The sequence below is a fragment of the Chlorocebus sabaeus genome, chromosome 9 (assembly GCF_047675955.1).
Source record: "Chlorocebus sabaeus isolate Y175 chromosome 9, mChlSab1.0.hap1, whole genome shotgun sequence".
Classification (NCBI taxonomy): Eukaryota; Metazoa; Chordata; class Mammalia; order Primates; family Cercopithecidae; genus Chlorocebus; species Chlorocebus sabaeus.
Genome location: NC_132912.1, coordinates 60,316,441 through 60,341,064, shown reverse-complemented (window position 1 = coordinate 60,341,064; position 24,624 = coordinate 60,316,441). Strand labels below are relative to the sequence as shown.

At 44.4% G+C, this 24,624-nt stretch overlaps 1 protein-coding gene across 2 annotated transcripts in view; it reads left to right on the top strand.

Moving 5' to 3' along the window:
• Positions 1–24,624, top strand: part of SH2D4B (SH2 domain containing 4B) — a 111,919-nt gene that overhangs the window by 24,802 nt on the left and 62,493 nt on the right. For both annotated transcript variants that reach the window (XM_073019019.1, XM_007962760.3), the window contains exons 2-3: positions 10,933–11,095; positions 12,200–12,347. In XM_073019019.1, the coding sequence (XP_072875120.1) occupies positions 10,933–11,095; positions 12,200–12,347 (311 nt within the window). The remainder of the gene's footprint in view (positions 1–10,932; positions 11,096–12,199; positions 12,348–24,624) is intronic.

Genomic DNA, 24,624 nt, shown 5'->3' with positions numbered 1-24,624 from the left:
GCTTGATGGGGATGGCATTGAATCTATAAATTACCTTGGGCAGTACGGCCATTTTCATGATACTGATTCTTCCTATCCATGAGCATGGAATGTTCTTCCATTTGTTTGTGTCCTCTTTTATTTCATTGAGCAGTGGTTTGTAGTTCTCCTTGAAGAGGTCCTTCATATCCCTCATAAGTTGGATTGCTAGGTATTTTATTCTCTTTGAAGCAATTGTGAATGGGAGTTCATTCATGATTTGGCTCTCTGTTTTTCTGTTATGGTGTATAAGAATGCTTGTGATTTTTGCACATTGATTTTGTAACCTGAGACTTTGCTGAAGTTGCTTATCAGCTTGAGGAGATTTTGGGCTGAGATGATGGGGTTTTCTAAATAGACAATCATGTTATCTGCAAACAGGGACAATTTGACTACTTCTTTTCCTAATTGAATACCCTTTATTTCTTTCTCTTGCCTGGTTGCCCTGGCCAGAACTTCCAACACTATGTTGAATAGGAGTGGTGAGAGAGGGCATCCCTGTCTTGTGCCAGTTTTTAAGGGGAATACTTCCAGTTTTTGCCCATTCAGTATGATATTGGCTGTGGGTTTGTCATAAATATTTCTTACTATTTTGAGATATGTTCCATCAATACCAAATTTATTGAGAATTTTTAGCATGAAGGGCTGTTGAATTTTGTCAAAGGTCTTTTCTGCATCTATTGAGATAATCATGTGGGTTTTGTCTTTGGTTCTGCTTATATGCTAGATTATGTTTATTGATTTGTGTATGTTGAACCAGCCTTGCATCCCAGGGATGAAGCCCACTTGATCATGGTGGATAAGCTTTTTGATGTGCTGTGGATTCGGTTTGCCAGTATTTTATTGAGAATTTTTGCATCGATGTTCACTAGGGATATTGGTCTAAAATTATCTTTTTTTGTTGTGTCTCTGCCAGCCTTTGGTATTAGGATGATGTTGGCCTCATAAAATGAGTTAGCGAGGATTCCCTCTTTTTCTATTGATTGGAATAGTTTCAGAAGGAATATACCAGCTTCTCCTTGTACCTCTGGTAGAATTCAGCTGTGAATCCGTCTGGTCCTGGATTTTCTTTGGTTGGTAGGCTATTAATTATTGCCTCAATTTCAGAGCCTGCTATTGGTCTATTCAGGGATTCAACTTCTTCCTGGTTTAGTCTTGGGAGAGTGTATGTGTCCAGGAATTTATCCATTTCTTTTAGGTTTTCTAGCTTATTTGCGTAGAGGTGTTTATAGTATTCTCTGATGGTGGTTTGTATTTCTATGGGGTCAGTGGTGATATCCCCTTTATCATTTTTTATTGCATCTATTTGATTTTTCTCTCTTTTCTTCTTTATTAGTCTTGCTAGCGGTCTATCAATTTTGTTGATCTTTTCTAAAAACCAGCTCCTGGATTCATTGATTTTTTGAAGGGTTTTTTGTGTCTCTATCTCCTTCAGTTCTGCTCTGATCTTAGTTATTTCTTGCCTTCTGCTAGATTTTGAATGTGTTTGCTCTTGCTTCTCTAGTTCTTTTCATTTCGATGTTAGGGTGTCAATTTTAGACCTTTCCTGCTTTCTCTTGTGGGCATTTAGTGCTATAAATTTCCCTCTACACACTGCTTTAAATGTGTCTCAGAGATTCTGGTATGTTGTATCTTTGTTCTCATTGGTTTCAAGGAACATCTTTATTTCTGCCTTCATTTCGTTATGTACCCAGTAGTCATTCAGGAGCAGGTTGTTCAGTTTCCATGTAATTGAACGGTTTTGATTGAGTTTCTTAATCCTGAGTTCTAGTTTGATTGCACTGTGGTCTGAGAGACAGTTTGTTATAATTTCTGTTCTTTTACATTTGCTGAGGAGTGCTTTACTTCCAACTACGTGGTCAATTTTGGAATAAGTGCGATGTGGTGCTGAGAAGAATGTATATTCTGTTGATTTGGGTGGAGAGTTCTATAGATGTCTATTAGCTCTGCTTGGTGCAGAGTTGAGTTCAATTCCTGGATATCCTTGTTAACTTTCTGTCTCATTGATCCGTCTAATGTTGACAGTGGGGTGTTAAAGTCTCCCATTATTATTATGTGGGAGTCTAAGTCTCTTTGTAAGTCTCTAAGGACTTGCTTTTTGAATCTGGGTGCTCCTGTATTGGGTGCATATATATTTAGGATTGTTAGCTCTTCTTGTTGAATTGATCCCTTTACCATTATGTAATGGCCTTCTTTGTCTCTTTTGATCTTTGTTGGTTTAAAGTCTGTTTTATCAGAGACTAGGATTGCAACCCCTGCCTTTTTTTGCTTTCCATTTGCTTGGTAGATCTTCCTCCATCCCTTTATTTTGTGCCTATGTGTGTCTCTGCACGTGAGATGGGTCTCCTGAATATAGCACACTAATGGGTCTTGACTCTTTATCCAATTTGCCAGTCTGTGTCTTTTAACTGGACCACTTAGCCCGTTTACATTTAAGGTTAATATTGTTATGTGTGAATTTGATCCTTTCATTATGATGTTAGCTGGTTATTTTGCTCATTAGTTGATGCAGTTTCTTCCTAGCATCGATGGTCTTTACAATTTGGCATGGTTTTGCAGTGGCTGGTACCAGTTGTTCCTTTCCATGTTTAGTGCTTCCTTCAGGAGCTCTTGTAGGGCAGGCCTGGTGGTGACAAAATCTCTCAGCATTTGCTTGTCTGTAAAGGAGTTTATTTCTCCTTCACTTATGAAGCTTAGTTTGTCTGGATATGAGATTCTGGGTTGAAAATTCTTTTCTTTAAGAATGTTGAATATTGGCCCCCACTCTCTTCTGGTTTGTAGTTTTTCTGCTGAGAGATCCGCTGTTAGTCTGATGGGCTTCCCTTTGTGGGTAACCCGACCTTTCTCTCTGGCTGCCCTTAACATTTTTTCCTTTATTTCAACTTTGGTGAATCTGACAATTATGTGTCTTGGAGTTGCTCTTCTCGAGGATTATCTTTGTGGTGTCCTCTGTATTTCCTGAATTTGAATGTTGGCCTGCCTTGCTAGGTTGGGGAAGTTCTCCTGGATAATATCCTGCAGAGTGTTTTCCAACTTGGTTCCATTCTCCCCATCACTTTCAGGTACACCAATCAGATGTAGATTTGATTTTTTCACATAATCCCATATTTCTTGGAGGCTTTGTTCATTTATTTTTACTCTTTTTTCTCTAAGCTTTTCTTCTCACTTCATTTCATTCATTTGATCTTCAGTCTCTGATACTCTTTCTTCCAGTTGATCGAGTTGGTTACTGAAGCTTGTGCATATGTCACGTAGTGCTCATGTCATGGTTTTCGTCTCTGTCCGGTCGTTTATGGACTTCTCTGCATTGGTTATTCTAGTTATCCATTCATCAAATCTTTTTACAAGGTTTTTAGTTTCTTTGCGCTGGGTTCGTCGTTCCTCCTTTAGCTCTGAGAAGTTTGATTGACTTGAAGCCTTCTTCTCTTAACTCATCAAAGTCATTCTCCATCCAGCTTTGTTCCATTGCTGGCAAGAAGCTGCGTTCCTTTGGACGGGGAGAGGCACTCTGATTTTTTGAATTTTGAGCTTTTCTGCACTGCTTTTTCCCCATCTTTGTGGTTTTATCTACCTTTGGTCTTTGATGATGGTGATGTACAGATGGGATTTTGGTGTGGATGTCCTTTCTGTTTGTTAGTTTTCTTTCTAACAGTCAGGGCCCTCAGCTGCAGGTCTTTTGGAGTTTGCTTGAGATCCACTCCAGTTAGGCTACTCCCAGTTAGGCTCTCCCAGTTAGGCTACTCGGGGGTGAGGGACCCACTTGAGCAGGCAGTCTATCCGTTCTCAGATCTCAACCTCTGTGCTGGGAGAATCACTACTCTCTTCAAAGCTGTCAGATGGGGACATTTACATCTGCAGAGGTTTCTGCTGCTTTTTGTTTAGCTATGCCCTGTCCCCAGAGGTGGAGTCTACAGAGGGAGGTAGGCCTCCTTGCGCGGTGGTGGGCTCCACCCAGTTCAGACTTCCTGGCAGCTTTGTTTACCTACTTAAGCCTCAGCAATGGCGGGTGCCCCTCCCCCAGCCTCACTGCCACCTTGCAGTTAGATCTCAGACTGCTGTGCTAGCAATGAGGGAGGCTCTGTGGGCGTGGGACCCTCCGAGCCAGGCATCGGATATAATCTCCTGGCGTGCCGTTTGCTGAGACCCTTAGTAAAGCTCATTGTTAGGTTGGGAGTGACCCGATTTTCCAGGTGTTGTGTGTCATGGTTTCCCTTGGCTAGGAAAGGGAATTCCCTTCCCCCTTGCACTTCCCGGGTGAGGTGATGCCTCATCCTGCTTCAGCTCTCATTCATTGGGCTGCACCCACTGTCCTGCACCAACTGTCGGGCACGCCCCAGTGAGATGAACCTGGTACCTCAGTTGGAAATGCAGACATCAACCATCTTCTGTGTTGCTCACGCTGGGAGCTGGAGGCTGGAGCTGTTCCTATTAGGCTATCTTGGTGCCCCTCTCTAGGTGTTTTGATTTTTTTTTTTTTTTGAGACGGAGTCTTGCTCTGTAGCCCGGGCTGGACTGCAGTGGCCGGATCTCAGCTCACTGCAAGCTCCGCCTCCCGGGTTTACGCCATTCTCCTGCCTCAGCCTCTGGAGTAGCTGGGACTACAGGCGCCCGCCACCTCGCCCGGCTAGTTTTTTGTATTTTTAGTAGAGACGGGGTTTCACCGTGTTAGCCAGGATGGTCTCGATCTCCTGACCTCGTGATCCGCCCGTCTCGGCCTCCCAAAGTGCTGGGATTACAGGCTTGAGCCACCGCGCCCGGCCGGTGTTTTGATTTTTAATTGTCTTTATGATATGTTTTTGTGTGTAGAAATTTTAAACTTTAATCTGTATTCAAATTTATCAACATTGTATCTTGCAGCTTATTCTTTTTATGTCTTATAGAACAAATTCTTCCCTTCCCCAAAGTTATAATGATATGCTTTTATATCTTTCTCTAAATGTTTTCATATTTCCAAGTCTTCTTTTTCACAGGCTTAGGAAACCACTCATGTCAGGATCACCAGTGACCTCCATGTTGCTGAATCCAGTGTCCAATTCTCAGCCCTCACTTCATCTACCCATTAGCTGCACTTGCAAGTTTCCTTACTTCTTGCTTCCTGAAATTGTTTCTACACCTGGCTTGGGATACTGCACTCACAGTTTGTTCTCCTGCCTCACAGGCCTCTCTCTCCAGATCTCCTTTGGGTCTTCCTCCTCTTTAAGTATTGGAGTGTCTCTCCTGGGACAATGTCCTTGGGCATCTTCCGTTTTCTACCACTTCTCACTCTCTAGCTGATCCCATCCATTTCCTTGGCTTTAAATATCATCTGTACACTGATGACTCAAAAAGTTTATTTCTTAGTTCCATCCTTTCCCCTGAATCCTATTTGATTCAACTGCCTGTTGAATGTCTAATAAGCATGTCAAACTTAATTTGGCCAAAACAGAATATTGATATCTCCAGCCTCTTTTTCCCATGTTCTCCATTTCAGTAACATAACCATTAATTTTGTGTCTTAAACCAAAAACATTCATTCTATTGTTAAAAGGAAAACTTCAGCTGAATTAAATTAAAGGAATTTAATTGAGGAATGAATGATTTGCCAATCAGGCAGCACTCAGAATCACAGCAAATATAGAGAGACTCCAGGGATGTCTTGTGGTCAGAACAAATTTATAGACAAAAAAAGGGAAATTGGAAGTGAGGTGCAGAAACAAGTGGATTGGTCACAGGTTGGCGTTTGCCTTATCTGAGCATAGTTTGAACACTCAGCAGTCTATGAGTGGCTGAAGTATGGCTGCTGGGATTGGCCATGACTCCCCTGTTGTTACAGGCTCATACTCTTAAGTTAGGGTTTCAATCTTGTATACCTATTAAGTTAGGTTATAGTTCGTCCACAAGGACTCAAATAGAGAGCAACAGAGTCCTTCTCAGACCATTTTTAGTTTACTTTCACACTATCTAACTATATTTTTGTACCCATTAACCATCCCCACTACCCCCACCCCCAGCCCTACTACCCTTCCCAGCCTCTGGTAACCATCGTTCTATCCTCTATCTCCATAAGAACTTTATTTCTTTTCCTTTTTTTTTTTTTCTTTTAAAGAGACATGTTCTTGCCCTCTTACCCAGGCTGGAGTGAGTGCAGTGGTGCAATTACAGCTCACTGCAGTCTCCAGCTCCTGGGCTCAGGGCATCTTCCTGCTTCACCCTCCCTACTAGCTGAGACTAGAGGCATGCACCACCATGCCCAACTGAAGAACTTCATTTCTTAAAGTTCCTTATTTTTCTCAGATGACAAGAAATCTGGAGATGAGATGTGCTGCAATGGGTAATGTTAATTTAGCTGCTCGATAAGATCAGCAAGTATCCCTTCCATTCTATCTTTTGCCTCCCCATCCTTAGCGTGTTGCTTTTTTTTTTTTTTTTTTTTTTTTTTGAGACGGAGTCTCGCTCTGTCACCAGCACGTTGCTTTTATCCTCAGGGTTGCAAAAGTTTTCCAGGGGCTCCAGGAACCATTGCTTCATTACCAGCAGGAAGAAGAAGGTGGGGTAAAAGAATGAAGAGTGGGCCGGGCGCGGTGGCTCATGCCTGTGATCCTAGCACTTTGGGAGGCCGAGGCGGGTGGATCACGATGTCAAGAGATCAAGACCATCCTGGCTAACACGGTGAAACCCTGTGTCTACTAAAAATACAAAAAAATTAGCCCAGCCTGGTAGTGGCGCCTGTAGTCCCAGCTGCTCAAGAGGCTGAGGCAGGAGAATGGCGTGAACCCGGGAGGCAGAGGTTGCAGTAAGCCAAGATCATGCCACTGTACTCCAGCCTGGGCGACAGAGCCAGACTCCATCTAAAAAATAAAAAACAAAACCAAAAATAAAAAACAAAACCAAAAAAACCAAAAAAAAACAAACAAAAAAAGAGTGAAGAGTAAAGAGGTTTCTCCTAAGACTTATCTATTTGTTTGGAGAAGAACCACCCTTCACTGGAACATCTACCTATATCTTCTTTGTCAGAAATGGGGACATCTTGTCATTCATAGATGAATCACTTGCCAATGAGAATAATATTACCTGATGGGATTAGATCAATTTTTTTTTTTTTGAGATAGAGTCTTACTCTATTGCCCAGGCCAGTGTGCAGTGGCATGATCTTGGCTCACTGCAACCTCTGCCTCCTAGGTTGAAGCGATTCTCCCAGCTCAGCCTCCCGAGTAGCTGGGATTACAGGCATGCACCACCATGCCCAGCTAATTTTTGTAGTTTTAGTAGAGATGGGGTTTCATCATATTGGCCAAGCTGGTCTCGAACTCCTGACCTCAGGTGATCTGCCCACTTTGGCCTCCTAAAGTGCTGGGTTTACAGGCGTGAGCCACTGTGCCCTGCCAGATCAATCGTTATTTGTCCTTTGAGGCTGGGGTCAAAACTCCCCTTTCCTAAAATAGGGGGGGATCTCTGCTGCTCCCTGAACCACTTGGGGTTCTGTGGTGAGGCAAGCATGGAGGGTGGGTAGTTAATTGGCAGTATCTGCTGTAATAGCTACCCATTTTTTGTTGCTTTACCTTTTCCCCTTGCTTAGCAGGATTGGTAATCCTCTTATCATTTATTTTTACCCATTATTAATTTGAAAGTTTTATAATTCTAAGTAGTGATTGCCTCTCTGTTTCTATCAGTCACAATTAAATCGCTGTTTCTTTGCTACTATATTGCTTGTAACATACTTAAAAATAGCAATGTACTCCTATATATATCTGGAGAATTACTGCTGCCATGCGCATATAGAAAAACCTGAAATTTCAGTAGATTAATATGATGAAGGTTTATTACTTAACTATTTCACGGTTTGGTGTGGATTGGGTATTTCTTCTGTGTGACTTGCTTTCAAACATTGGCTCATGGATCAGGCTGCTTTTTTCCTTGAAATTCCACCATTTATTTCCAGCTGGGTGGACAAGAGTGAAAATGTGAAGAAGGCACACCAGCTGCTAACTGTCTTAGCCTGAAAATGGCACAACAAATCCCTTCCCTGACATTCCGTAGACTAGAATTCAATCACGTGGCCCCACAGAACTGAAGGGAAGCTGAGGAATGTAGTCAGTCATCTGTGGGCTGAGGAAGAGACATGGGGTGGTGGACATTGCATTGTTACCGTCCTAAGTTGTCATTCTGGCCATCCACACATTTCCTTCTTCTCCTGCCTTAATACACTCACCACCTCTTACAGGGGACGCCTTCAGGTCCCAGCCAGTCACTGCATCCAGCTCAAAGTCCACTGTCTCTGGGGTTCTGCACTCGTCTCCATCAGGTCTGAATGTGCTGAGGAGACATCATTTAAACACCTGTCCTCCCTAAGGCACTGTACACAGTGTTGGAGCAGGGTCAGAATACCCACTAAGGAAATGCCACCTGGAGAAGTGGAGAACGTGAAAGTCACAGTCTCCAGTCTGTAGCATTTCTGAAGTCCTACAGGTCAGGACCATGAAGTTTCCCTGCCTTGCAGTGAAGATAACTCCTTGAGTGAACATTGACTCCCGCCTGGATGAGGCTTTTTGTCTATAATTCCCCTCGGCCTCCTCTGAAGCGAGTGTTGAGGATCACACCCTCTAGACCAGTGAAGCCTTTGAAACCTGCCTGCTGGTCATCAGACTTGGATGCCCAAGGGCCATTTAAGACATGAACAACCAAAGATTTTTTAATCCAGGCTCAAAAACTTAGGTGGCTTCTGTTTGCTTCCATGTCCCAGTAACGGCATCTAAAATTCTTTTCTAGACATATTTCTCAACTTGACATTCTTCCTTTGCCCCTTCACCTTTGCGCCTCTCAGTTTCACCTGAAGGACATCTTCCTTGAAGCTTTTTCTAAAAATAAGTGTGAGAGATCACACTTTTTTTTTTTTTGAGACAGAATCTCGCTCTGTCGCCCAGGCTGGAGTGCAGTGGTGCAATGAGAGATCACATTCTTAATGTGGCTGTGTCAGTCTGGTTTCTCCGAGGAGTAGAGACAGGATGGGATTAATCATGCAAGGTTTTATTAAGGGAAATGTCTGGGAAAGAAAAAGGGCAGGGAGCTGGAGGAGGCTGAGGGAGTCATTACAAGCTTGACCTTGAGTGAAGGAGAGGGCAAGGGACAGTGGGTGGAGGTGTTGTAGGCAGTTGTGCAGTCCAGGGAAAGCGATCTTTCGGCAAGGAGGTGGGCGTCTCCTGGGAATGAGCCTGGCATCCTCAATAAAAGGCTGAGCAGCCTCTGGGAAGCAGGGCCTTGGGCAAACGCAAGGGCACAGGAGTTGCGGGGCCTGGTCAGTGATGCTCCCTGTGGTTGAAGGTGGACGGAGCACATCCTCATGGTCACCACAAGAACTTCACAGAGCCTGACCTGCAGGTGCTGTGTGCCCTTCATCACTTTATTCACTTCAGAAGTTTTCCTGTGCTCTGTCATGCAAAACCTTTAAAAATCCCATCTCTTGCAATGTGGGTCCTGCTATGTGATGAGATGCTTTTTCCAATCGTACAACATCTCAAATTTCTGTATTTGCTCTATTCCCTTTTCATTTCAGCTTGCAAAGCACTCAGTTCTTTCTTGAATTCGTTTCTTTCTCTTAACATCTTGCCAAACACAGTCACTAGCAACCAACACTTATTCCTCATGTTCTATTTTTCAACCTCCTCCCTTAGAATGAAAAGTTCAGAAAGCATGGCGTCTGCCTTTGAAGTTACAGTGTCTATCTAGCTTTTTAAGTGAATGTTTTGCTGCTGCATAACATGGATCTCTAGCCTGTTAAATATCACTCACCACCCAACTGCTATGGCTGTAACACAGTTTATATTTCTGTTTCAGCAGCACCCTGCTTCTGGGATACATTTTCATTTTAGTCCTGTCATCAGTGGAATCTGCTGCAATAGGCAAACTGAGAAATCTCAGTGGCTGAATTTAACACATGCTTATTTCTTGCTAGTGTTACAGTCTGTTGTGGGCCAGGGAGACTCAGGGCCCCAGGCTGCGTCATCTCATTCCACCACCTGATTCCTTGTTTCTAGCCAGTGGACGTGAAGGAGAGAGTGCAGAGCGGGCCCACTATCTCCTAACTGCCCTGGCCAGGGAGCGACACAAGTTTCTTCCTTCAGAGAGTGCTGCAATGTCCCTTGATGTTCTTGTAGCAAAGTCCAGAGCTTGTACTGCTCACAACACAAGAGCCAATAAGTTGAGAGACAAGGTGTGGGGCAAGGAAAGCAACTTTATTTCGGAGACCCAGCAAACCGAGAAGATGGCAACTAATGTCCTAAAGAACCTCCTAAGCTAATATGAATTTTGGGTTTCTTTTATGTTAAGGGAAGGGGGAAGAGGTGGGGGGTTGACATGGAAGGGTGAGTAATGACTGTGGACATCTGGGTGGCAGCGAGGGTAAACTTCTTTGTCCTTAGTCAGGTCACAATGCTCTTATACATTTTTAACATGACATTGTTACTTGTGTGTACACCCTCTTTGTCTCCTGAGGGCTTCGTTTTGGGGAGGGGCTATTATCATCCATGCTTTAAACTATACACTAAATTCCTCCCATTGTTAGCTCGGCCTATGTGCGGAGGTAAGCAAAAGCAGTTAACCTAAAAGATATCACTGCCGGGGCCGGGAGATTAGGAGTAAATTGGAGCTAGTCATCCTCGGCCTCCTTTTCACTGTACATTCTCTCTGCTGGAGATAGAAAGAGAGCTCAGTCTTGGACGCCCACCCCTGCAGGGTGGTGTGGCTCTTGCATTTCTCTCTAGAGGAATAGGGAGTGGGAGATGGTTGTGGACCTGCCAGCAGGCCAGTGTCTCACTGGCATTCTTTTTGTAGATGACAGTGTTCTGTAGTGTGATGTTATGGTTGTGTACCACTCGGCAGCTTAGGTCATTCCTTACTGATTGGAAATCAAACCTGTTTCTTCTTCCTTCTATTGTGAAGCAGCAAGTGACAAGCACATCCAATGGCTCCTAGGGGCAGATGGCGAGGTCTGGGTCTGGATCATGGGAGAAGGCCCTGGTGACAAGCCCTACGAAGCGATCTCTGAGGAGCTGATTGCAGAGAGGGCGCGGCTGCAGGCACAGAGGGAAGCTGAGGAGCTCTGGTGAGGGTTGCTATGGGGTGTTGGGTGGGGCCTGGGCATGGAAGCTATGCTTAGCCCCCTACACGGCTAATTCTTGTATTTTTAGTAGAGACAGAGTTTCATCATGTTGGCCAGGCTGGTCTCAAACTCCTGACCTCAGGTGATCCACCCACCTTGGCCTCCCAAAGTGCTGGGATTACAGGCGTGAGCCACCACGCCTGGCCTTAATGATGGTATTTTAATTGAGAAATTCTAAAATCATGTAAACAACACTGAAAACTATACAAAATAAAGAACAATTCACACCCACCCCCTAAGGTAACCACAGTGAATGTTTAGTTAATACATGCTTTGTAAATTGTTTTATTCACACCTTGACAAATTGACTTATAGATCCAAAACGCAACTTAAGATTACTATATGGTACAGGTATTTATTATAGGATATGAGAAACCAAACTTATTGATCTTATTGATGGACATTTGGATTGTTTACCATTTTTTATATTATAAAAATCCTCTGACAAGCATCTTTTACATGCATCTTTGTTTTATTATAAATTTATTATTTATCATTTTGTTTTGTTTTTTTGAGACAGGGTCTCACTTTGTTTCCCAGGTTGGAGTGCAGTGTCATGATCAAGGCTCACTGTAACCTTGATCTTCTGGGCTTAAGTGATCCTCCCTCCTCAGCCTCCTGAGTATCTGGGACACAGGTGCATGCCACCAGACATGGCTAATTTTTTAAATTTTTAGTAGAGATGGTGTCTCACTATGTTGCCCAGGCTGGTCTTGAACTGGCTTCAAGCGATCCTCCTGCCACTGCCTTCCAAAATAATGGGATTACAGGCACGCACCACCATGCCTGACCTACATGCATCCTTGTACACTTGCGTGAGTGTAGAAAATCTAGGAAACGGGGTTTCTAGCATAGTTTTCCTGGCTTCCAGAACAATTGTGCCAATTTACACTCCCATGCTTGAGACTGCCTGTTTCTCCCTGTCTTTGCCAACATTGAATTCTGATAGAACAAGGAAAAATTGCTCATTGTTTTTATTTCAAGTTCTATTGTCATGTGGCCTTCAGTTTTTCACACAAGCTTATACCTGTGGTGCTCTCTTGGTAGGAGACAGAAGGAGGCAGAGATCACCAAGAAGTTCCGGGATGCTCTGGCCAACGAGAAAGCCCGGATCTTGGCGGAGAAGTGGAAAGTGGAGATGGAAGACCGCAAGGCGGCCAAAGTCTTGGAGGAACGCATCCAGGAGGAATTCAAGGTGGGCCAGTGCATAGGGCCCCTGTGTGCGGCCAACTGATTAGCCCCGAGACCACTGGGACTGGCCTCTGGTTTGGATCAATCCTTGGCCATTGGTTGGTACTGGGTGCTTTATGAGAATAGAAATCTGTCATGTCTGAGCAGGAAGGACATTGACACACCATTTGGGCCAATCCACTTCTTATTTTACAGATGAGGAAACTGAGGGTCAGACAGAAGAGACTTGGCCAAGTTCACAGGTAGTAGTGGTTAGGGATAGAGTCAGGATCAGAACTGGGGACTTTTGCATCCCAAACCACTGGTCCAGAAATGAGGCCTTGTTTGGAATATTCAGGTAATAATAACACTCTTCTGGAAATATTTATGAGGATTCAAGGAGATGATATAGTCACATTTTGTGGTCTAGGATAAGGACTTATTGGTCTATTGACAGGTGCTGGTTAGAACAAATAGTAGGTTTTCTGGTAACATTGAGCTTTTTTGTTTTTTTTTGAGACGGAGTCTCGTTCTGTCACCCAGGCTGAAGTGCAGTGGCCGATATCCGCTTGCAGCACTGCAAGCTCCGCCTACCAGGTTCACACCATTCTCCCACCTCAGCCTCCCCAGTAGCTGGGACTACAGGCACCCGCCACCACACCCAGATAGTTTTTTGTATTTTTAGTAGAGACGGGGTTTCACCGTGTTAGCCAGGATGGTCTCGATCTCCTGACCTCATGATCCACCCACCTCAGCCTCCCAAAGTGCTCGATTACAGGCGTGAGCCACCACACCCCGGTCAACATTGAGTTTTTTAATGGAGGTCTAGAGTCATCCTAGGGACATGACCTTATACTGCTAGAAGCCATGGCCAGAGTTTGATGGAGTTGTTACCTGTGTGCAGAGAGTCATGCAGCTTTCAATATACTCATGGCATTTTCCCATTTAAAAAATTTTAAAACTTTGTTTTGCCCCCATACTAATTAGATAGTGGGGACATTGGCCTTTTCTTTTCTTTCTTTCTTTCTTCTTTTTTTTTTTTTTTTTGAGATGGAGTCTCGCTTTGTTGCCCAGGTTGGAGTGCAATGGCACAATCTTGGCTCACTGCAACCTCTGCCTCCTGGTTTCAAGCGATTCTTCTGCCTCAGCCTCCTGAGTAACTGGGAGCACAGGCATGCGCCACCACGCCCGGCTAATTTTTGTATTTTTAGTAGAGACGGGATTTCACCAGGTTGGCCAGGCTGTTCTCGAACTCCTGACCTTGTGATCTGCCTGCCTCGGCCTCCCAAAGTGCTGGGATTACAGGCATGAGCCACCATGCCTGGCCAATGTTGGCCTTTTCAAATCATGTATGTTGCAAATATTTTTATCAGCGTTGTTTTTTTCTTAAATTTGGTTTCACTATTTTCAGATGTACATAGGATTGAACTTTTAATTGGCTAAATCTATCAGTCTAGTTTTTTTTCATTATTTGCTTCATGCTTAGAAGGATCTGTGACATCACAAGCTTTTAAAAATCTACATTGTTTACATGTCTTTCCTGATTTTATTTCTCTCCAACTAGTTTTCCTTCACTTTGGAGGGTATTGTAATAGAGGGCTCTTACTTTATTTTCTTCCAAATGGTGAGCCAGTAGTTCCCATATTATTTATTATGTAATCTGTCTTTTCCCTTCTCATTTGACTTGCTGCCTTGATTGGATTCTTACTTTTTACTTACTTGTGGGCCTTTTTGTGGGTTTTCTTCTCTGATTTATTATTCCTGAGCCAGACTTAATTGTTTAATTATTGTAGCTTTAAAATAAATTTTAACATCTGTTAAGGTAAGAACCCTACCATTACTCTTCATTTCCAAAATGTCCTTGGCTAATCTCACCCATTTTTTTTTTTTTTCTGCCAGGGAAACTTGAATTATTTTATCATTATCTCCCATCCTCTTAACAACAAAGACCTCGGTGACTTTCATTAGAATTGCATCAATTTATAGCTGTCTTTGTGAAAAATAGACATTTTTACACTACTGAATCATTGAATCTTCTTATTCAGAAGTATGATATGTTATTCAAAGCTTCTTTTTGTCTTTGCTAATTTTTTAAAACACCTTTAAAGGTGCTGACCACCTAATCCCAAACTTTTTCAATAACTTTTATCTATATACCTATATGCTTCTGCTTTTTGGACCTTGGTAAAATTTATTTTCTTTAAATGCTATTTTTCTTTGAGATAGGGTCTCACTCTGTTGCCCAGGCTGGAGTGCAGTGGCACAATCTCAGCTCACTGTAACCCCTGTCTGGGCTCAAGTGATTCTCTCACCTCAGCCTCCCAAGTAGCTGGAACTGCAGGCATGCACCACCATCACACTCAACTATTTTTTGTGTTTTTTGTAGAGACAGGATTTCACCATGTTGCCCAGCTGGTCTTGAACTCCTGAGCTCAAGCCAACCACCTACCTTGGCCTCCCAAAGTGCTGGGATTATAGGTGTGAGCCACCACGCCTAGCTATACATTTCTTTTTTAGTTAAACTTTAGGTTTAATATTCGTTGTTGCTATTGTGAATGAGATTGTACCCATTATTTTTAAACCTATTGCGCTTGCTAGTTATATATTTGGATCCACAGCCAGTGGTTGAGACCCTCAGTGAACCTGAGAGTCTGGCCAGATGGCCCTAGTGATCCACCATGAGTGTTATTATTCTCCTTGTTTAATTTTCCCATGAGTTGTAAATTTTTTAGCAGATTTTCCTGAGTTTTTATTATTAATTAATTAATTAATTTGTTTGAGATGGAGTTTTGCTCTTGTCGCCCAGGCTGGAGTGCAGTGGTGCAATCTCGGCTCGCTGCAACCTCCACCACTCAGGTTCAAGTGATTCTCCTGCCTCAGCCTCTCAAGTAGCTGGGATTGCAGGCACCCACCACCATGCCCAGTTAATTTTTGTATCTTTAGTAGAGATGGGCTTTCACCATATTGGTCAGGCTGGTCTTGAACTCCACCTACCTTGGCCTCCTAAAGTACTGGGATTACAGGCATGAGCCACCGTGCCTGGCCTCTTGTGAGTTTTTTTTTTTTTTTTTTTTTTTTGAGACGGAGTCTCGCTCTGTCGCCCAGGCTGGAGTGCAGTGGCCGGATCTCGGCTCACTGCAAGCTCTGCCTCCCGGGTTTATGCCATTCTCCTGCCTCAGCCTCCCGAGTATCTGGGACTATAGGCGCCTGCCACCTCGCCCGGCTAGTTTTTTGTATTTTTTAGTAGAGACGGGGTTTCACCGTGTTAGCCAGGATGGTCTCGATCTCCTGACCTCGCGATCCGCCCATCTCGGCCTCCCAAAGTGCTGGGATTACAGGCTTGAGCCACCGCACCCGGCCTCTTGTGAGTTTTTTAAATGGAGTATAATGTGGAAAACAGTATTTGGAAACAGTATTTACCCTCCACACATTTTATTTTTTTTAAATTTCAAACATGAAGAAAAGTTGAAAGAAAAAATAAAATGAATACTCACATATTCTCCTTTTAAATTCACCAATATTAACATTTTAACACATTTGCCTTCTCTCTCAGGCAAATGTGGTGAAATGTTAATAATTAGTGAATTTAAATGGAGAATATTTATATACTCACACTCATATACACTTTGTTGTTGCTATTGTTTTACTAAACAATTTTAATGGAAGTCATGGATGATGATACTCTAACCCAGGGGTTGGCAAACTATTTTCTGTAAAGGCCCAGATAGTAAATATTTTAGGCTTTGGGAGCCAGCTGTCTCTGTCACACAACTACTCAACTCTGCTGTTGTAGCACAATAGCAGCTACCGACAATATAGAAACAAAAGGATGTGGGCTGGGCACGGTGGCTCACACCTGTAATCCCAGCACTTTGGGAGGCTGAGGCGGGTGGATCACTTGAGGTCAGGAGCTGACATGGTGAAACTACTAAAAATACAAAATAGTAAAAATACAAAAATTAGCCAGGCCTGTAATCCCAGCTACTCATGAGGCTGAGGCAGGAGAATTGCTTGAACCCGGGAGGCAGAGGTTGCAGTGAGTGGAGACTGAGCCACTGCACTCCAGCCCTGGGAGCCTTAGTTTGCAGATTCCTGATCAAAACCTAAGAAGTTCAGCATGCATCTCCTATGAAGAAGGACATTTCCCTCCACAGCCACAAAAGTCATTATCACACCTATTGAAATGAACAATAACTCCATGATAGTATTTCGAATCCAACCCACAGTGGAGAGATACTTAGTTTATGTTGCTGGGTTTTTCATATGATTATTTAAGTCTGCTGGGGAAGAAAAGCAATTATTTTTATCTCTTTCCTAACCATGAGAGCACCTGCTCTAATTTCTGGCCTTCCTCTTCCCCAGATGGGGGCTGAGCTCCAAATACTGGAAGAGTGGCTCTGTGGAGCTGGAGTCCTGGGGCTCAGCTCACGAGGAGGTCATGAAGGGATTAAGGTATGCGTGGAGGTTTTCTGCTCAGTGGTCTCCTTGAGAACCTCAGTGACAGAGTGGGTGAGAAATTGTGAGATGTTCTATGCTGGGGCTCACGAAGGATCACTAGGGCCATCTGGCCAGACTGTCAGGTTCACTGAGGGTCTCAACCACAGGCTGTGGATGTTATTGCCAAGGAAGGTTATGACTATTATGTGCTTGTTTTGGTTCAAATATTAATTTGCTAAATGTGAATGTTTAAACTTTGTTAGAAATAGTGATCCTGATTTGGTATGTCTTCATTTTGAAGAGCCTCAGAAATGCCTTGGAGAAGCTCATTAGAGCAGTGTTAACAACATTAGAACAAGCACTGTGCAGTTGAATGGTCCAGGTTCATGAGCGGAGGTATTTTCTGTTCACTCTGGCTGTAAGTGCACTGCCCTTTTGCTGTGTGGAACTCTTCATCACAGGAAATAGTTAAGCCTAGGCTGAAACATGATCTGAAAGGTTTCTGTGGTAGGTTAAATGGGATTTGTGGCAAATTGTTTGCCCCTCCTCCCTTTGAGAGGTGGGATCTAGTCCCCCTCCCCTTTTGGCTGCGCCAGCCTTATGACTAGCTGTGATGTGTAGAATGCAGTAGTAATGACTGATACAACTTTTTTATTTTTTAATCTGAGATGGAGTCTCACTCTGTTGCCCAGGCTGGAGTGCAGTGGCATGATCTTGGCTCACTGAAACCTCTGCCTCCTGGGTTCAAGTGATTCTCCTGCTTCAGCCTCCCAGGTAGCTGTGATTACAGGTGCACACCCACACACCGGCTATTTTTTGTATTTTTAGTAGAGACAGGTTTCACCATGTTAGCCAAGTTGGTCTCAAACTCCTGACCTCAAGTGATCTGCCTGCCTCAGCCTCCCAAAGAGCTGGGATTACAGGCATGAGCCACTGCGCCCAGACTGATATAACTTTTGAGGAAAGACTATAAGAGAGTTGCAGTTTCTACTTTTCTCTCTCGTGATGCTCACTTTTGGAAGCTGTCCTATAAGAATCCCTACTACCCTAGACTACATAATGTAGGGAAACCCAAGCTAGCCATGCAGAGAAGAAGAGACTACATGGAGGGGCACTGATGCACCAGACACATGAGCGAAGCCTTGGTTCTGCCAGCCCATTCCAGTGAATGACCCCAACCAAGTAATTGACCTCAACTGATACCACATGGTGCAGAAGAGCCATCCAGCCAAGCCCTTCCTGAATTATTAACCTGCAGAATCATACACAAATAAATGGTAGTTGTTTTAGACCACTGAATTTTCTTTTTTTTTGAGACAGAGTTTCACTCTGTCACCCAGGCTGGAGTGCAGTGGTGCAATCTTGGCTCACTGCAAGCTCCACCTCCCAGGTTCATGCCATTCTCCTGCCTCAGCCTCCTGAGTAGCTGGGACTACAGGTGCCCGCCACCATGCCCGGCTAATTTTTTTTTTTTTTGAGACTGAGTCTTGCTCTGTTGCCCAGGCTGGAGTGCAGTGGTGCAATCTCCGCTCACTGCAGACACTCTGCCTCCCGGGTTCATGCCATTCTCCTGCCTCAGCCTCCTGAGTAGCTGGGACTACAGGCACCTGCCACCATGCCCGGCTAATTTTTTGTATTTTTAGTAGAGATGGGATTTCACCGTGTTAGCCAGGATAGTCTTGATCTCCTGACCTCGTGATCTGTCCACCTCAGCCTCCCAAAGTGCTGAGATTACAGGTGTGAGCCACCATGCCCGGCCTTAGACCACTTAATTTTCTGGTAATTTGTTATTCAGCAGTAGACAACCAAAAACAGCTTCACCAAGGGATTTATGCATGGGTTAGAGATTGGCTTAGATAACCAACCTTCCTTCCCTCCTTCCTTCCTTCCTTTTTTTTTTTTTTTTTTTCCACATAGGGTCCGGCTCTGTCACCCTGGCCAGAGTGCAGTGACGCAATCTCAGCTCACTGCAACCTCCGTCTCTTGGACTCAAGTCATCCTCCCACTTCAGCCTCCCAAGTAGCTGGGACTACAGGCATGCACCACCATGCCTGGCTAATTTTTGTAATTTTTGTAGCGATGGGGTTTCACCATGTTGCCCGGGCTCATCTGGAATTTCTGAGCTCAAGCAATCCACCCATCTCAACTTCCCAAAGTGAGATTTTTATTGTGTTTTTCAACAGTAAGGTTCTAATATTCTGAGTTTTGCTTGTAGGAATGTACCAACAACCTTCATTTAATACTTTCTTTTTTCCTGAGAATGTAAGGGGAGGCTGTTTGTTGTGGGGGAAGAGGGGAGAAATAAACTACCGGCTCTCAAAAGCTTACAGGGTGCCAGGGGAGAGAGAGACAACTCCATGAGCAACGCTTAGTCCCAACCACACCCCGGGGAGTATAATGGAGGGCAAAGGAGTAACTTTAGAGGTCTGGGCATGAGCAAGCACAAGAGACAGAAAGGAGAGCTGTAGAATGATGAATAGTCTGCTGGAGGGAGAGATAAAAATTTCATGATGGATGGAGCCAGACATAAGCCTGGAAAGGAAGTGGGGTGTGGAGCTCTTAACTGCTACATTAAGGAGGTGGACTTTACTCTGTGGGCAAAGCAGGATCTTGATACAAAGAAGGGTGTGGTCAGATCAAATTTTAGGAGCACAACTGATAGCAATGATGTGATTCAAGTGATGAGTTTTCAGGCAAGGAGACTAGTTAGGAGATTTTTGCAATGGTCAAGGCCAATGAGCGAGGGTCTGGACAAAGTCTGTGACAATGAGGAAGGAGAGAAGGGGATGGATATAGCAAAATGGTGGTGGTGAACTCAATAGGGCTTGGCATCAATTAGATGTTGGGATGAGGGAAAGCAAAGAGCAAAGGCATCCAAGTCCCAGGCTGGCAGATGGGGACATGGCAGTATCCTCCCATCATGGGGAGCTGGGGAGGGTGTGCAGGTTTGCAGGAAGGAGAAAGTGCTTAGACTGGCTCCACTGAGGGATTTTTACCCCACAGAGAAGGGAGATAGGTGGAGGCTTGAAGAGAGGTGACAGCTTGGGTGAGAAGCTGGGTGATGGAGAGAGATGGGCTGGGCTCACTTTCGGCAGCTCATGTTGAGGATGTAGGCAGGTTCTGTTAATTCTCCAGGTCATGGAAAAGGTAATAATGACAACTGCATTCGAAAATGGAAAAAAAAAATTCCGGAATCTTTGTATTGGGTTACAGAGGGAACTCTGAAGATGGAGACAGCTGGAAACCAGTTTTTAAAAACCATTCTGCTGTGGCTGGTGCCATTTGAATGTAATTTACGTGCATATAAAAGTGTTCCTTTAGAAAAAAGGAGATCCTGAGGCCAGATAAAATTTGCATTTCTTTCCCCCATGCTTTCTTAACTCCTAAAATTGCTTCTGGACATTTCTTCTTCTGTTCAAGACCACAGAACACGGCTCAATAAACATCCTGTGCTCTCCTTCCACCTGGGGTCCTGTGACCTTCCTTCTCTGCTTTTAATCTCCCTCCCTCCTCCCACGCCTACCTCTTCCCGGTTTTACTCTTAAGGAACAGACATGGTTGATACTGTTCAGTTGTATATTTTCTTTTTCCATTTTCTATTCAAGGCTACTCTCTTTTTTTTTTTCTCTCCTTTAAGTTTGGAGTTCATTTTGGCCACTTAATGAACTCCTATACAACTTTAAAATCGATTACTGCTTTATTTCCAATAAGATTAGAAGTGGTGGGAAAATTTTCTACTTCTCAATTTTCTCTTGAAAAGTTTAGACTTTACCAAAACTTCTCTAGGCAAGGCTGACGCCGACAAAACAACATGATGTGGTGTACCCAGTCCCTCCTGGGGATCATCACAAACCCTGTCTTCTCTTTACCTGATTGATAACTCATGCATTTGTCTGGTCAGCATTTATGGAGCACCTGATATCTGCTGTGTCCTGTGCTGTGAGCTGGCAATGGAGGAATGAACAGCATAGGCTTGGTTCTGCCTATGATAACACTGTGGTGTTATTGGGGTCAGACTAACAACAAAATGAAGATGCCTTTATCACCTGAAAAATGATGAGGTTCATAAATTTGGAAAGGGGAGCTTTACTTCTCATAAAGGGTTGCAGCCTGCAGGTGGCTATTCGGAGAGGCTGGGAAGTGCAGCTTCTGGTCAGAAGCTGGTAGCAGGCACTTTGAGGCAGGGAAGAATGAGACAGGAGTTTATGCTGACCAGGTTAGCTGAGTCTACATATTACAATTAGGCCCTAAACATCGAAAGGCAAAGCAGAGGGCATGAAGGCCCTTAGGATGCATCCTCTGTAGACTGGCCAGAACCACTCTGTGGTTGGTGGTCTCTTATCAGGAAGGAAGGCTGGTCAGTTGTGTCAAAACCATGAAAAGGGAGGGGCAACATCAGGCTGTTGGTTGATATCAGTCTTTCAAAAGGGCTGGTTTCTGTTTAATCCTTAGGGAAGAAAGCCTAATGGGTGGTTACAGAGGCAAGTCTGACCTCCTCTCCCATTATGGCTGTGAACTCAGTTTTTAGTTTCTCGGGGGTGCCCTTGGTCAAGAAAAGGTCTGTTCAGTTGCTTAGGGGGCTTAGGATTTAAAAATTTTTTTTCATCTTCCAGAAAAGGCATTTGTCTTGATGACATTTTCCACAGGACTGTGGCAGACCCTGGCCTCTGTGGGTTCCTGTGGTGTGCTGTTACTGATGGGTTTTGAGGAGAAGGGAGATTGAATAAGCTGGATAGCTCAGAGGGCTTTGGGCAGCCAGAGCAAGGTGATTAATTCCTAGGCAGAAGGGGAGTGTTTGCATATCTGGCCTTTTGGCTGCTAAACCTCAGAAAAATGGACTTTTCTTTTAGTAGTATCCGATGGGTCAGAGAATTCTGATAGTTGAAACAACAATGAGAATTTTTAGGCAATTTCAGCTTTGAGCGTTATTTTAGCAAGACCACATGTAATGCTGTTTATTTGTAGTTGCAAAATGTTTTCCTTTGTCATCCCCATCCTTGTGAAGAGCTTGCCTTTATCACAGTAAATGACCAGTCTGAGTCTGGCTCTGTGGCCCAGGCTGGGGTGCAGTGGCCGGATCTCAGCTCACTGCAAGCTCCGCCTCCCGGGTTTACGCCATTCTCCTGCCTCAGCCTCCCGAGTAGCTGGGACTACAGGCGCCTGCCACCTCGCCCGGCTAGTTTTTTTGTATTTTTTAGTAGAGACGGGGTTTCACCATGTTAGCCAGGCTGGTCTCGATCTCCTGACCTCGTGATCCGCCCGTCTCGACCTCCCAAAGTGCTGGGATTACAGGCTTGAGCCACCGCGCCCGGCCATTTTCCTCTGAGATGGGCGGTTGCTGTAGGCCTCTGGTTCCCTGGGTGGTGTCCAACTCTACAGGTGAAGAAGAACTGATTGAATGTGGCCCTACCATTTAACTTGCTGCTTCCTGTTAGTCACAGCCAGTTGAAGTAGGACCATTGCATTGTAATCTGAGGTGGCTAAGGGCCACTTATCTGCCATATACCAGTCATACACTTTTCCACTGTATGCCAGTCATTTCCTGGGCTCCTATCTCCTTGTTATGGGCTGAGTTATGTCCCTGCTAAAATCCATATGTTGAAGTCCTAATGCCTGAGACCTCAGAATGTAACTACATTTGGAGATAAGGTACGTACACAGGTAATTAAGTTAAAATGAGATCGAGTGGGTTAGACCCTACTCCAATATGACTGCTGTCCTTATAAAAAGGGAGATTTGGACACAGACGGGCACACACTCAGAGGGAAGGCTGTGAGTGACACAGCAAGAAAGCAGCCAGCCAAGGAAAAGGTCTTCAGCATGAAGCCAACCCTGCCACAGCTTGACTTTGGATTGTAGCTTCCATGACTGAGGAAACAGAGTTCTGTCGTTTAAGCCCCCTCAATCTATGGTACTTCATTATGGCAGCCTGAGCAAATGGATACGTACCTTATCTGTACAAGGCAGTGGCAGCACGCAGTTGACGTCCCTCTGGCTCTGACACACCTTAACTGTATTTTCCCTGAGACCTGCTTCTCCCTGGAAGACCCCAGTGGGTCAAGGGTGGGTCCTTTGGTATATTTCAATGGATCAACAAGCAGATAAAAAGAGATAACTGTGCATTTTTACTCCGTTGTTTTAAAAATGACAAGATTTTTGTTCCTTCTGACATGACATAGACTGGGGACTTTTCTCCAATTCAATGATTAATTTTTTAATGCAAAAAATAGACAAAATTCTGACTTCCTTATGACCCACTCTCTAAGAGCTGGGAATTAAGGGCTAAAGAAGGTAAGTGACTTCTTCTAATTGTTCACCAAAAACTTTTTCATCTGTTTTTTCCAGGCTACCACCTCCCTCCCTCTGGCCAGAAGAAGAGGGAAAGTTGAAAGGGAAACGTTGGGGTGTTGGGGTATCAGGCAGAGTAAAGGCAGCAGGAGGGAAATGGGGAGATTAAGGAGAGGTCTGAACTCTGAATGGTGGGACCTGCAGCCAGGGTTGCCCCTAGGGTGTACAGAGCTGGCAAATATTTCCCTTTGCAGTCTTTGTTTATATTAAAAATCTGAGTCACATAAAATCAGCCTTTTAGCACTATTCTGGTGACCCAATCTCACGTGATCCTGTGCTAAAAATACTGTGCTGGCCAGCAGGATTCATCTGTTTGCTAGGCTACCCTTCTGGAACCAGGACCCCCACACTGGGGCCCAGGATGACTTCATAAATAGGAATCCTGGAGTTCTTTGGGACATCTGCTCAATCCCTTGATAAGGGAGATGATCAGAGAGCACCCTGAAGGAAAGAACAGGGAGTCAGGCTCATGTAGAACCTATTCTGGGCCTAGGGCACCTTAGTTGGACACCACCACCTGCCCTTACCATTCCTGGGGGTCTGACTATTTCTGGCCAGTCCTGAGGGGAGACTTGAGGAGGAAATTTACAAGAAGGTGCTTTAAAGCATGGGTTTCTGTGAAGCATGGGGCTTAGGCCAGGAGCCCTGCTTGCTGCGGGCAGTCCTGCCTGCAGTCTGCTCCCCTCCAATTCCTGGACTGCTGCGGATGATACCACCCAGGAAGGACAGAGGAGAAGACACTGAATAATCTCAGAGAAAGGGCCTCTAGATACTTACATCTGAGAGTCCTGCAACATGGCTGGTTCCCCCTACGATTGCCCTAGAGCAAAGTCCTCCTCTCAATGAAGCCTGGAGCATGCTCTCTGAGTTTCCTATTCAGATATTTACTTCTCTCTTGAATATGAATAGTCAGGGAACATCAGACAGCTGAGGAAAACCTTTCACATGTATGACAGGCACCAAATCAAACAAACTTAAAAAAACCACACGCACACACAGAGGAAACAGACCTAAATCAGAGTACGTGGGAAGAAAAAGCTCTAAAATCCTCAGAGAAATGAGTTATCGCATTCATAAAACAAGTGCAAGATGCAATGAAGAGAAAAGAACAGCCAAATAATAAGAATGAGAGCTTGGAAATTACACATGTGATAGCTGAAATTAAAAACTCAGTAGAAGGTTTGGAAGATAAGGTCAATGAAATCAACCAGGAAGTAGAACAAAAAAGACAGCAGATGGAGCTGGACACAGTGGCTCACGCCTATAATCCCAGCACTTTAGGAGGCTGAGGCGGGCGGATCATCTGAGTTCAGGAGTTCGAGACCAGCCTGGCCAATGTGGTGAAACCCTGTCTCCCTAAAAATACAAAAATTAACCAGGTGTGGTGGCATGTGCCTATAATTCCAGCTACTCGGGAGGAATTGCTTGAACCTGGGAGGTGGAGGTTACAGTGAGCCAAAATTGTGCCACTGCACTCCAGTCTGGGTGACAGTGAGACGCTGTCTCAAAAAAAGAAG